Source organism: Perognathus longimembris, unplaced genomic scaffold, assembly GCF_023159225.1.
Source record: "Perognathus longimembris pacificus isolate PPM17 unplaced genomic scaffold, ASM2315922v1 HiC_scaffold_4589, whole genome shotgun sequence".
Lineage (NCBI taxonomy): Eukaryota > Metazoa > Chordata > Mammalia > Rodentia > Heteromyidae > Perognathus > Perognathus longimembris.
In genome coordinates, this window is record NW_025959922.1 from 16755 (window position 1) to 28543 (window position 11789).

The 11789-nt window shown below is 43.0% G+C and overlaps 1 protein-coding gene across 1 annotated transcript; it reads left to right on the top strand.

Moving 5' to 3' along the window:
* The first annotated feature begins 567 nt into the window (after positions 1 to 567).
* LOC125344902 (interferon-inducible GTPase 1-like) lies at positions 568 to 10888 on the top strand. Its single transcript, XM_048337198.1, has 3 exons — positions 568 to 635; positions 1414 to 1498; positions 9575 to 10888. Exon 3 carries the CDS (start codon positions 9596 to 9598, stop codon positions 10850 to 10852), a length of 1257 nt encoding a protein of 418 aa, XP_048193155.1. The 5' UTR covers positions 568 to 635; positions 1414 to 1498; positions 9575 to 9595; the 3' UTR covers positions 10853 to 10888.
* The last annotated feature ends 901 nt before the right edge of the window (positions 10889 to 11789 follow it).

Sequence of the window (11789 nt, forward strand, 5' to 3'; positions counted from 1 at the left end):
ATGATTCAGCTCGCTTCTGTCTTCAAAAAACCCATGGGAAATGAAAGTAATTGGTTGAGGAGGCAAAGTTACAGTCATGGAAGGGGAAAGTGTCGAGAAGTAGACTGAAATGTGCATTTTCATGGGACCCAAGAATCCTGTTATGCGAAGCTTAGCCCAGGATGTGTCAGGGAGGTAGGGGGTCAGAGAACCACAAGTGGCCTTTGGGGGATTGTGGGAGGGGTTGCAAACTGGTAGCAAGTTGCTTCTTGGTGTCCTGCTTCCTTGCTAAGCCCTAAGTTCCTAGCCCTTGTGTATTTTTCAGAAGTTCTTTACTAGCTATTCCTGGAAATCACTAAGTTACTAGCCCCGCCCCCCCCCCCAAAAAATAGCTAGCCGAGTTTCACTTTTCTTTTCCTGGAAATGCAAGAGTTTCTAGAAGGAAACTGAACACTAGACACTGAAGGAAGCTAAACACTCTGCTCTGATTGCCCAAGAACAAAAGAAGGTGGGGTGTGGGAGGGGTGTAGAAAACAGTGATCCTATAAATCCTGACAAGCACACTGAATCTGCAGCTTTGAAGAGCAAGGCAGAAGGGGAGGTTGAGTGAAAAATCTGGAACAGAGTGAAGAACAATTCCTGTGCCTTAAAAACCAGTGAGTAAAAATGAGGGAGGGGGCAACACTGTTCAAAAAGCAATGTATTCATTACCTGACTTACTTAACTGTAATCCATCTCTATATCACCTTTACCATAAAATTTAAATTAAACAAAAACAGTGAGTAGACCCGCCAGACACAGACTTCTCTGATAGCTCACGATGAATATGTAGAGCTGATTTCTGACTCAAAAGATCTCTTTTGGCTAAAGAAAGGGTAGAGAACAGGTCATTTAGTATAATGGGCTGGAGAGCTGAATCTCCAACACTAAGTCATCATTGATGGAGGAGGACAACTGTTACTTGTGAATGGTCTTAGCTCATCATTTAAGTTCAAGCAAAATTGTTTTGAATATTACTTATTTGACAAAACTCATCTGATTGAGTCTATATACTACCTCCTCCTAACATGGTTGAAATCGTATGTTTACTAATAGATTATAAAATACAACTACTGAGCCCACAAGACTTTTCACATCTCAATCCTTTCTGGATGTGTTTGCTGGTACTAAGCCTTGAACTCAAGGCCTCAGACCCAGGACACTGTCCCTTAGCTTTTTCACTCAAGACTGGTAGTCTACTGCTTGAGACACAGCTCTACTTCTGACTTGTTTAGTACTTCGTTGAAGGTAGAGTCTTCACAGTCTCTCCTGCCCAGGCTGGTTCCAAACTGCAGCCTCAGATCTCAGCCTCCTAAGCAGCCAGTGTTACAGGTCTGAGCCACCAGCACCTGACTGTTACTCTCTAACCAGCATTTCGTCCCTCTTTGCACCCAGGTCAGGATTTGTCGTTCTCCGATCTCCAGTGGACAGCAGACCTGGCGTGAGGAGACCCGCTGTGTGCCACTTCTGCTGTAACCAGGTATGGGGGGGGGGGTGTCTTACTTTTGTTTTGTTAATTATAAAGTAGGAAGGATAATACTCTCCTACATTTGTGAAGAAAAGTAGACCCTTCCAGGGTATATACTGGTAGAAGACAGTCATGGAGACCTCCACCAAGGACTGGAGTCTCAAATCCTTCTTTTTTATTGCATTCATAGCTACAAGATGAGACATTTAAAACAAAGTTCAGAACAGGTGTTATTAAAACAAGGCGTTGAGACTGAAAAGATGAGAGGAAATCCAAGAACATGCAGGCTGCTGAAGAGCGCATGTTCTTTCAGAGATATTCTGAACCTGTCCCCTTCCTCAGACTAGCCAGCTTCCATGCTCATGTCCATGGCACAAGCAGGCTCCACCTCTCTTTGGCTACATTCTCTTTATCCATATCTCCTGGCCAACAGTCAAAGGTGATTTCACCTTGGGACTTGGGCTGTAAGTGCTGCTCCCATTGACATTGCCCAGGTCCCTGCATTGGTTTCTGCATTCCATCCTGTTATTCTGTTATTCCCTGGGCTATGCTTTGCTTTCTTGTTTTAATTAGTTTACACTTATCGCATTTCAGTGTGATGTTTTCATACAAGCATGTAACACACTTTCATCCTCCTCACTGCACCCCCACAACCGCACTTGTTGGACCATGCTCTTATCTCAGAACTTTGTGCTAACATAATTTTTCCTTTCCTTGATTGCTCCCATTGGAACTATATAGTTATTAACTCAGCCTCGGTCTTCTAGGCGCCATTTAAACACTGTCACATGTCACTTGGATTCCAAGTCTCCCATGTTCACTGTGTGTGTGAAGATCTTCCAGGGTGAACTAAGCCTGCTTGTGGTGGCTGAGGAGAGGAGTGACACAGTCTAACTTAGAATGGAAAGATTAACATTTGTTATGTCTGATAATACTTGTCGCTGGCAAGAAAAAGGGCAGAAAACATAACCGAGCTGGAAATGATGGTGTTGAAGCAGGTAGAGAGTCTGATGCCCCGTGAGTGACCCAATGAGAACAGATTCAGAGCAAGCCGGAAAGGCTGCTTACAGATTTGACGTCAGTGCAGACAGAAAGAGAAGGATCTTTAGTTGGCGGTGGCCTTTGGGCCGACAAGGCCCAGAAGATAAGGAAGCCAAGGAACGGATAAATTGGGGGAGAGGAAACTAGACCGCAAATCTGAATGAGTTAAAAATTCTTTCCAGGATGAAGAGAATCAATACACACATGCACACATATATGCACACACATGCATATGTATGTGTATAATATGTGTGTTTGTGTGTGACACATATCTATACACATGTCTATATACACATATGCTTTTTGTCTATTTATATGTGTGCACATATTTATGTCCATATATCTGTATGTACATGTGTGTCATATGTATTTAAATATTTATGTGCATGTATAGGTATGTGCATATTTTTCTATAAATGTGTACCTATATGTCTATCAGTATATTCATATATGTCTGTGCACACATATGCAGGCAAATGCATTTGTGTGCCAGCATGGGTGCTTATCTGTGTGTGTGCATATATATGTGTGGGGGGGAATACATATACCTATATATGTATATATATATGAGGGAGGTAATGCAATGCTCTTAACACTGAAAATGATATATAGCTGCAGAATTATCACACTGAGACCCCCTGTACTATTAGTATATTATTAGCTAACAACATTATTTAAGTAAAATGAAGATATCTTCTTAGGAACATTTCATTCTGTCCACTTCTAGAATGTCACACTCATGAATAATTGACTACATATTTTTAATTGATTTCACATTTATGTACTCCTGGATTTTTACATCCCCACATCAAATTATTTATGAATGATACTGCTATTCCTTAAATAATTTCATCATTTTTCTTCATTTTGATTGCTTATCTTATTTATCTTATTTTGACTTTAATATGACTAAGCATGAAAAATAGATCTTTCTCTCCTTTTAAATCTGGAATGATATAGCATGCCTACTCTTGGATCTTTGATTCTTGGTAGAATTTTTTTTTTTTTTTTTTTTTTTTTTGGCCAGTCCTGGGCCTTGGACTCAGGGCCCGAGCACCGTCCCTGGCTTCTTCCCGCTCAAGGCTAGCACTCTGCCACTTGAGCCACAGCGCCGCTTCTGGCTGTTTTCTGTATATGTGGTGCTGGGGAATCGAACCTAGGGCCTCGTGTATCCGAGGCAGGCACTCTTGCCACTAGGCTATATCCCCAGCCCTCTTTGTAGGGTTTTTTTAACCAATCAGCTCTGACTTGTTATTTTGCAATAAGAAAACTTGCTATATTGCTCAATTTTTAACATACTTCCTGGCTTTTTTGTCATTTTCTGTTTGGTCTCACATATTTCAGCATTTCATATTTTATAGAAATGTCTGAGTCAAAGTTATTAACATAAATGTGCCATACATAGCCCTTACATTTTCTATTACACTGAAATTTTACATGCCATTATTTTTCTATTCAAACTCTAATAATTTCTTGTCTATCTTTTGGCTTTGTTTTGTTAGGGTATCTTCATATTTTATTACTATTTCCTTAAGTCTCTAATTTTGCCAATTTTCCACATCATTTTAAGAATATCCCTTAAAGCCGGGTGCCTATGGCTCACACCTGTAATCCTAGCTACTCAGGAGACTGAGTTCTGAGGATCATGGTTCAAAGCCAGCCCAGGCAGGAAAGTCCATGAGACTCTTATCACAAAACCAGAAAACCAGAAATGGCGCTGTGGCTCAAATGGTAAAGTGCTGGCCCTGAGCTGAATACCTCAGGGACAGTGCCCAGGCCCAGAGTTCAAGCCCAACAACTGACAAATATATAACCCCTTAAAGATCAGTGGAGGGCTGGGAATAGGGCTTACTGGTAGAGTGCTTGCCTCCTATACATGAAGCCCTGGGTGCCATTCCTCAGCACCACATATAGAGAAAAGGCCAGAAGTGGTGCTATGGCTCAAGTGGTAGAGTGCTAGCCTTGAGCAAAAAAAAAGCCAGGGACAATGCTCAGGCCCTGAGTTCAAGCCCCAGGACTGGCAAAAAGATAATAATAATAATAAATCAGTGGAACAGACTACAAGACCCAGAAATAAAACCATTTACTTACAGTTATGTGATATTTGATAAAGTAGTCAAAGATACAGGGTGGGGGACAAAACAACAGACTCTTCAATAATTGGGGTTGGGAAAACTGGGCATCCATTTGCAGAAAACTGAAAGTGGGTCCCTGTTTGTTACCAGCACCAATAGCAACTCACTTGAAACTGAAATTACTGCAAAAGGGTGCAGGAGAAACACAAGAACTTAGATGCACAGGCAGAATGTTTTGAAGAGTCCCAGAGGCACAGCAAATAGAGGAAAGACTTGACAAATGGAATTACATCAAAATAAAAACTTTCTGTAAAACAAAGGGCATAGTTACTAAACTAGGAAGACAGAAACAGATTGGGAGAAGATCTTTACTAGCAATACATCTGAAAAGGACTAATATCCAATATACAAGCAGCTCAAGAAACTAACCCCCACCAAAACTAACAAACCAATCACTGAACAGGCAAGGGAGCTCAGAGGAAGAGGTAAGGAGGACAAAGCAACACATCCCTAGCCATAACAGAAATGCAAATCAAAATATTTCTGAGATTCCATCTCACCCCCAGTTAGATTGGCCAACATTGTGAATTCAAGCAACAACAAAAGTTGGTGGAGATGTGGGGGGAAAGGAACCCTTCTGCACTGTTGGTGGGAATGGAAACTTCTACAACCAATCTGGACAGCAGTCTGGAGGTTCCTCAAAGAACTAAACATCGATCTGCCCTACCACCCAGCCACGTCACTCCTGAGCATCCACCAGTTCAGCACAAGCCAGGATATTGTAAACACACTTGCACATCCATGTTCACTGCTGCAGTACTCACAATTGCCAAGTCATACAAACAGCCCAGACGCCCTACAGTAGGTGAGTGGATCCAAACAATGAGGTAGCTTATCCACAATGGGATTTCACACAGGCCCATGCCCACGGGCTTGCAGAGGCCTCCCAGAGACAGAACTCCAATGGAAGCTGGAAGGTGCCCACCCTCTCCTGGTAGAGTCTGTGCATCTACCCACCTAGGGCACAGAGAGGGCTGCAAATGTCATGATGAATTTAGGAAGAGAGGATGGAAAATAAAGCACAAACATTCTTCATGGTGCTCAGTCCGCCCTGCCACCCACTGCAAAGTGATTTTTAGGCAAGACAACTAGAGAAAAGGAGAGAAATCTGTCAGTGGGGAATGTAGAATGAAGAATAAAGGAGGTTGTTGCGTGTTACATACATGTATGAAGTTAACACAAAGAAATATGGGTAATAAAACACTCTCAACGGGGTAATAGTGGCTCACACATTTAATCCTAGATACTCAGGAGCAGAGATCTCAGGATTGCAGTTCAAAGCCAGCCCAGGCAAGAAAATCCATGAGACTCTTAACACCTATAAAAAATCCAGAAAAAAAAAATCCAGAAGTGGCTCCAGTGGTAGTGTACTAGCGGTGAGCAAAAGAAACTCAGGGGCAAAAGAAGCTCACGTACAGTGCCCAGGCCTTGAGTCCACACCACAGGACTGGCACAAAAGAAAAACAAACAAACCAGTCTTCCTGATCTCACAGGATACAGTGGGATGGTTGTCTGGGCTGAGGGGGAAATCGTGTCATGCCGGCCAAAGATACAAATTTTCTGTTATAAGAATAAAAGATTCTAGAGATCTAACATAAAGTATATGATAATTAAAAACAGTGTCATTCACCCAAAATGTGCTAAATGAACAAATCCTGAATTGTCTCATCTCTCACTCACACACACTCACACACAGACACACTCACACACAGACACACTCACACACAGACACACTCACATACACACATGCACGCTCAAACACACACAGTATCAGTGCAGCAGTGATAGCTATGTCAACTGAATTGTGATTCTCATTTCACAAGCTTTGCATATCAAAACATCAAGCTATACACATTAATATGTAGGTTTTACATTCTAATGATATCTCAATTTAAAGGTCATCTTTAAAAATGACCTTTGCCAGGCACAGGTGGCTAATGGCTATAATCCTAACTACTCAGAAGGTTGAGATCTGAGGACCACAGTTCAAAGCCAGCACCAAAGGAAATGTCCTAAGACTCTTACCTCCCACAAACTACTCAGCAAAAGCCAGGAATGGTGCTGTGGCTCAAGTGGTACAGAGCTAGCCTTAGCAAAAGAAGCTCAGGGACACCAAAAAGAAGAAGGAGGAGAAGGAGGAGGAAGAGGACAAGGACGAGGCAGAGGAGAGCAGGAGGAGGAGGGGAATTGGAGGGGGGAGGAGGAGGGAAGGAGGGGGGAGGAGAAGGAGGGGGGAGGAGAAGGAGGGGAGGGGGGAGGAGAAGGAGGGGAGGGGGAGGAGAAGGAGGGAGAGACCTTCATATCAGGAAGTTACAGTAACTGATTGCATGGTTTTTTCAGAAGCTCATCCCTAACACACACTGCTCTTCAAAAGAAATCTGTACCATTAGATTAAGTTTCTAAAATAAAAAATGTGAAAGGAAACAGGATGTCAATGAAGTCTTAAGTATGGTGAACTAGTACATGGAGTAAAAGTATGTAAACCTGGGCTTGAAGGATGAAGACATCTTGCTACAAATTGGTAATATTCCTCATAGAAAATGGTTTTGTTACGGGGTTTGAGGGAGAAGATTCCTTGTCCCTCCAGGAGTCCACCACTTAGAGACAGCCTCAAACAAAAGATGGATTTATTGGGGAAGCAAATAGCGAACTGACCTGCCAGGGACACAGCACAGACTGAGGACCTGAAACTGCAACACCTAACAGTCCTCAAGCTGGGGTTTATACAGGTGAAAGCGTAGCACAGATGTAGGGGGTTGATGCAGGGCGTAGAGCAAGCAACAAACAAGCAAGCCATTTACAGAAGCAGAATTTTGCGGTGAAGTTGACTTAATATTTACCTTCATTTTAACATTTGCTATCATGTTTCCCTAGTCAAGAGGGAGTCCTACAACAATTTATGGAGGGCTGGGAATGTAGCTTAGTGGCTGAGTGCTTGTCTAGCATGCATGAAGCAGATAAACAGAAAAAGACGGGAGGGGAGCTGTGGCTCAAGTAGTAGAGTGCTAGCCTTGAGCACAGAGAGGCTCAGGGTACTGTCCAGATCCTGAGTTCCAGCCCCAAGACTGGCAAAGAGAGAGAGAGAGAGAGAGAGAGAGAGAGAGAGAGAGAGAGAGAGAGAGGTGTTTATGTGCACAGATTCCAATAATATGAAATGCATATAAATGTAACTTGTGGCTCGTGCCTGCAATCCTAGCTATTTATGAGGCTGAGATCACAGCATCATAATTCAAAGCCACACCAGGCAGAAAAGTCCATAAGACTCTGATCTGGAATTTACCACCAAAAAGGCAGAAATGAGCTGTGGCTCACGTGGTACTGTTTTTATCCTTGAACAAGAAAGACAGGGACAGTGCCCAAAGCCTGAGTTCAAGATCCAGGACTGGCACTAAGAAAAAAGAGAGAAAGAGGGAGGAAGGGAGGGAGGAAAGGAGGGAGGGAGGGAGGGAGGGAGGGAGGGAGAGAGGGAGGGAGGGAGGGAGGGAGGGAGGGAGGGAGGGGAGGGAGAAAGAAGAAAGAGAAAGAGAAAGCACAAGAGAAAGAGACAGAGGGACAGCGACAGACAGAAAGACAGAGAGAGACAGACAGAGAAGGCAGGAGGGAAAGGAAGGAAACAACTAAAGCTAGAAATAATTATATCAATCCAACAAAATTACTGGCTTTTATTGACATTTTTACTCAAAACCATAGGGTTAAAAATATAAATTTAGCCTTTTTAAAAAAAGACCTATGTGGCTATTTGGGAAAATTGTTGTTGGGTACTCAAAACAATAAAGACTTGTTATTTAAATTTAAGCTCATGTTAATTTAAGTAATAATAGGGTTACAGTCGTGGTCATTAATATCCCTGTCATGTGAAAGCACATACTGCAGGTGACATGCCTCAAGTGGTAGTTATCATGGATTTGCTATCCCACTCTGGTGGGGTCAGATGAAGTGGGATTCGTCATGCTTTGTTTTGGTTTTTTCTCTTTATTTTTTGTGCTGGTACTGGGTTTGAACTTGGGGCCTCGGTGCTGTCTCTTATCCCTTTTGCTCAAGGCTAAAAGTCTACCACTCAATCACACTCCACGTCTGACTCCTTGCTGGTTAATTGGAGCTAAGAGTCTTACGGACTTTCCTGCCCCGACAGGCTTTGATACTCAGATGCCAGCGTCCTGAGCAGCCTTTCAAGGCATGTGCCCCCAGCACCTGGACAGACATGTTCCGATAGCCGTTGAAGCTAGCTAAAGAATTCGTGCAGTTGGGGCTGGGAATATGGCCTCGTGGCAAGAGTGCTTGCGTCTTACACTTGAAGCACTAGGTTCAATTCCTCAGCACCACATATATAGAAAAAGGCCAGAAGTGGCGCTGTGGCTCAAGTTGGCAGAGTGCTAGCCTTGAGCAAAAAGTAAGCCATGGATAGTGCTCAGTCCCTGAATTCAGCCCCAGGACTGGCCAAAAAAAAATAAGAAAAGAATACATGCAGTGTTTTTTATAATATTTTTCTTAACTTTGATTGGCTTCAAATTTTCCCAGAATGAAAAATTTAGATAAAATTTCAAAAACAGAAAAATGGGGCTGGGGATATAGCCTAGTGGCAAGAGTGCCTGCCTTGGATACATGAGGCCCTAGGTTCGGTTCCCCAGCACCACATATACAGAAAACGGCCAGAAGCGGCGCTGTGGCTCAAGTGGCAGAGTGCTAGCCTTGAGCGGGAAGAAGCCAGGGACAGTGCTCAGGCCCTGAGTCCAAGGCCCAGGACTGGCCAAAAAAAAAAAAAACAAACAAAAACAGAAAAATGTAAGAACACATCTGTGTGGGGCCATTAGAGAGAAATGGAACTGAAACAACAGCACCGAGGGTGATAACAAAGCACAAGGACACTCTTTTGTATAACAGTTTCCATTTTTCTCTTCTCTCTTTTTGGTAGTCCCATTATCTACTCACAGTCATGGGGCAGTTCTTCTCTGAAACACCTGATGATACTGAACCTCGTGAGGTCCAAAGCTTGGACTCCAGCTTTGATTCCTATTTTAAGAATTTCAAGATGGAAACCAAAATCCTCTCTCCGGACGCCATCTGTTCCATCAAGGACTATCTGCTCAAAGGAGACATGCAGAGGGCAAACGCTGTGATCACTGCTATGCTAAAGGACATTGACAACGCGCCACTTAACATCGCTGTGACCGGGGGGTCAGGAGCAGGAAAGTCCAGTTTCATCAATGCCTTGAGAGGGATTGGTCATGAAGAGGAGGAGGCGGCTCCAACTGGGGTGCAGGACACAACAATGGAAAGAAAGAAATACACATACGCAAATGCCCCCAATGTAACTCTGTGGGATCTGCCTGGCATCGGAACCCCGAACTTTCAGCCAAAAGATTATCTAGAAAAAGTAAAATTTAAAGAGTATGACTTCTTCTTTATTGTTTCTGCTACACGCTTTGGGTACAATGATATAGAACTTGCCAAAGCAATCAAATTTATGAAGAAGGACTTCTACTTTGTGAGAAGCAAAGTGGACTTTCTTTTAATGAATGAACAGAGATACAGACCAAAAAGCTTTGAACGAGAAAAAGTCCTGCAGGAGATCCGAAACTACTGTGTGAAAACTTTTGAGCAGAATGGAGTCGAGGTCCCTGAAATCTTTTTAATCTCCAATCATGATTTAGCTGATTATGATTTTCCAATTCTGACAGACACACTGTTAAAGAACCTTCCTGCTCAAAAGCGCCAGGTTTTTCTGAATTCCTTGCCTAATATCACTGATGCAACCATTGAAATGAAGAGGGAGACCGAGATGCAGCAAATCTGGCTAGAAGCCTTCAAGGGTGGGGCATGGGCCACCTTGCCAGTAGTGGGCATTCTAAGGGATGACGAGAAGGCCCTGGAGGAAAGATTAAACCGCTATCGAACATGTTTTGGAGTGGATGATGAATCTCTACAAAGTTTTGCTGATAATTTGAAAGTACCTGTGGAGAGACTCATGACAATCATTCAATCTCCACATTTATTGAAAACTACAGAGGAAGAACAATTAGGGGATAAACTTTGGAGATACTTAGAAATAACCTGCTCAACTAGTGGTGGTCCCCTCGCTTCATGGCTTTATTTTAGGAAATATTATTACTTGCTACTTCATTTCCTTGACATAGTGGCTAATGATGCTAAAGTTCTCCTTAAAGAAACATATTCAATGGCTGGTATATAGCTCAGTGGCAAAGCGCTTGCCTAGCAAGTGCAATGTCCTGGGTTCAATCCCCAATACCAAAAAAGAACAGAAAAGAAGAATAAACATATTAAAAGACCATCAAAATCCCACTGCATCCACAACTGCTGGACCCCTAGTGACCACAGCCAGAGTCAGTTAGATAAGCTCTCTCTTCTTGTCTTTTCTTTGGTGGTTGTGCTCATGGTGGGTCTTGAACTCAGTGTCTGGGCAGCTGTCCCTGAGCTCTTTTTTTGCTCCAGGCTAGTGATCTACAACTTGGAGCCACAGCTCCACTTCAGTTTGTGGGTGGTTAACTGGAGATCAGAGTCTCATGGACTTTCCTGCCAGACAAAGCTTACCATGTGGATGTCAGCTTCCTAAGTACCTTAGGGTTTCAGGCATGAGCCACCAGCATCTAGCTTATAAGCATTACTTTGGATTGTTACTTTGGTGAATGATTGCTTTAATTTGTAGCTGATATCAATATATGCTTATTAAATCCTTGACTGAAACAAAGCAGTTTCTGATGGCATGTGATTGTCTTTACAAACCATGATAGTTTTATATGTTAGATCTGCTTTTATTTATTCAATTCTTTCCTATACCCTCTTGCATCACTTTATTTTCCCCAAAATGAAAGACAATGAAGAGCAGAACTGTAGAAGGACTGGAAAAACACAAAGAGAAAAACGAGCCAGCAGTGGAGGTGGCTATCCTACTCTGGGCTGCTATAATACCACAGCCCAGATGGGGCAAACAACAGAAACTTAATTCTGGTGACTGAAGTGTGAGGTCCAAATGACATGGTCCAGCCCCTGGGGACAGTGTTCTTCCCGTTCTCATCCTGACAGGACCGTCCTTGGAGCAAGCACACAGATCCCCTTATCTGGGCGCCCTCCTGTAAGAACATATCCGCTGGCTTTATTGTGACTGTGAG

Coding starts and splice junctions, on each gene's coding strand:
- LOC125344902 (XM_048337198.1), top strand. CDS start 9,596: ATGGGGCAGTTCTTCTCTGAAACACCTGATGATACTGAACCTCGTGAG.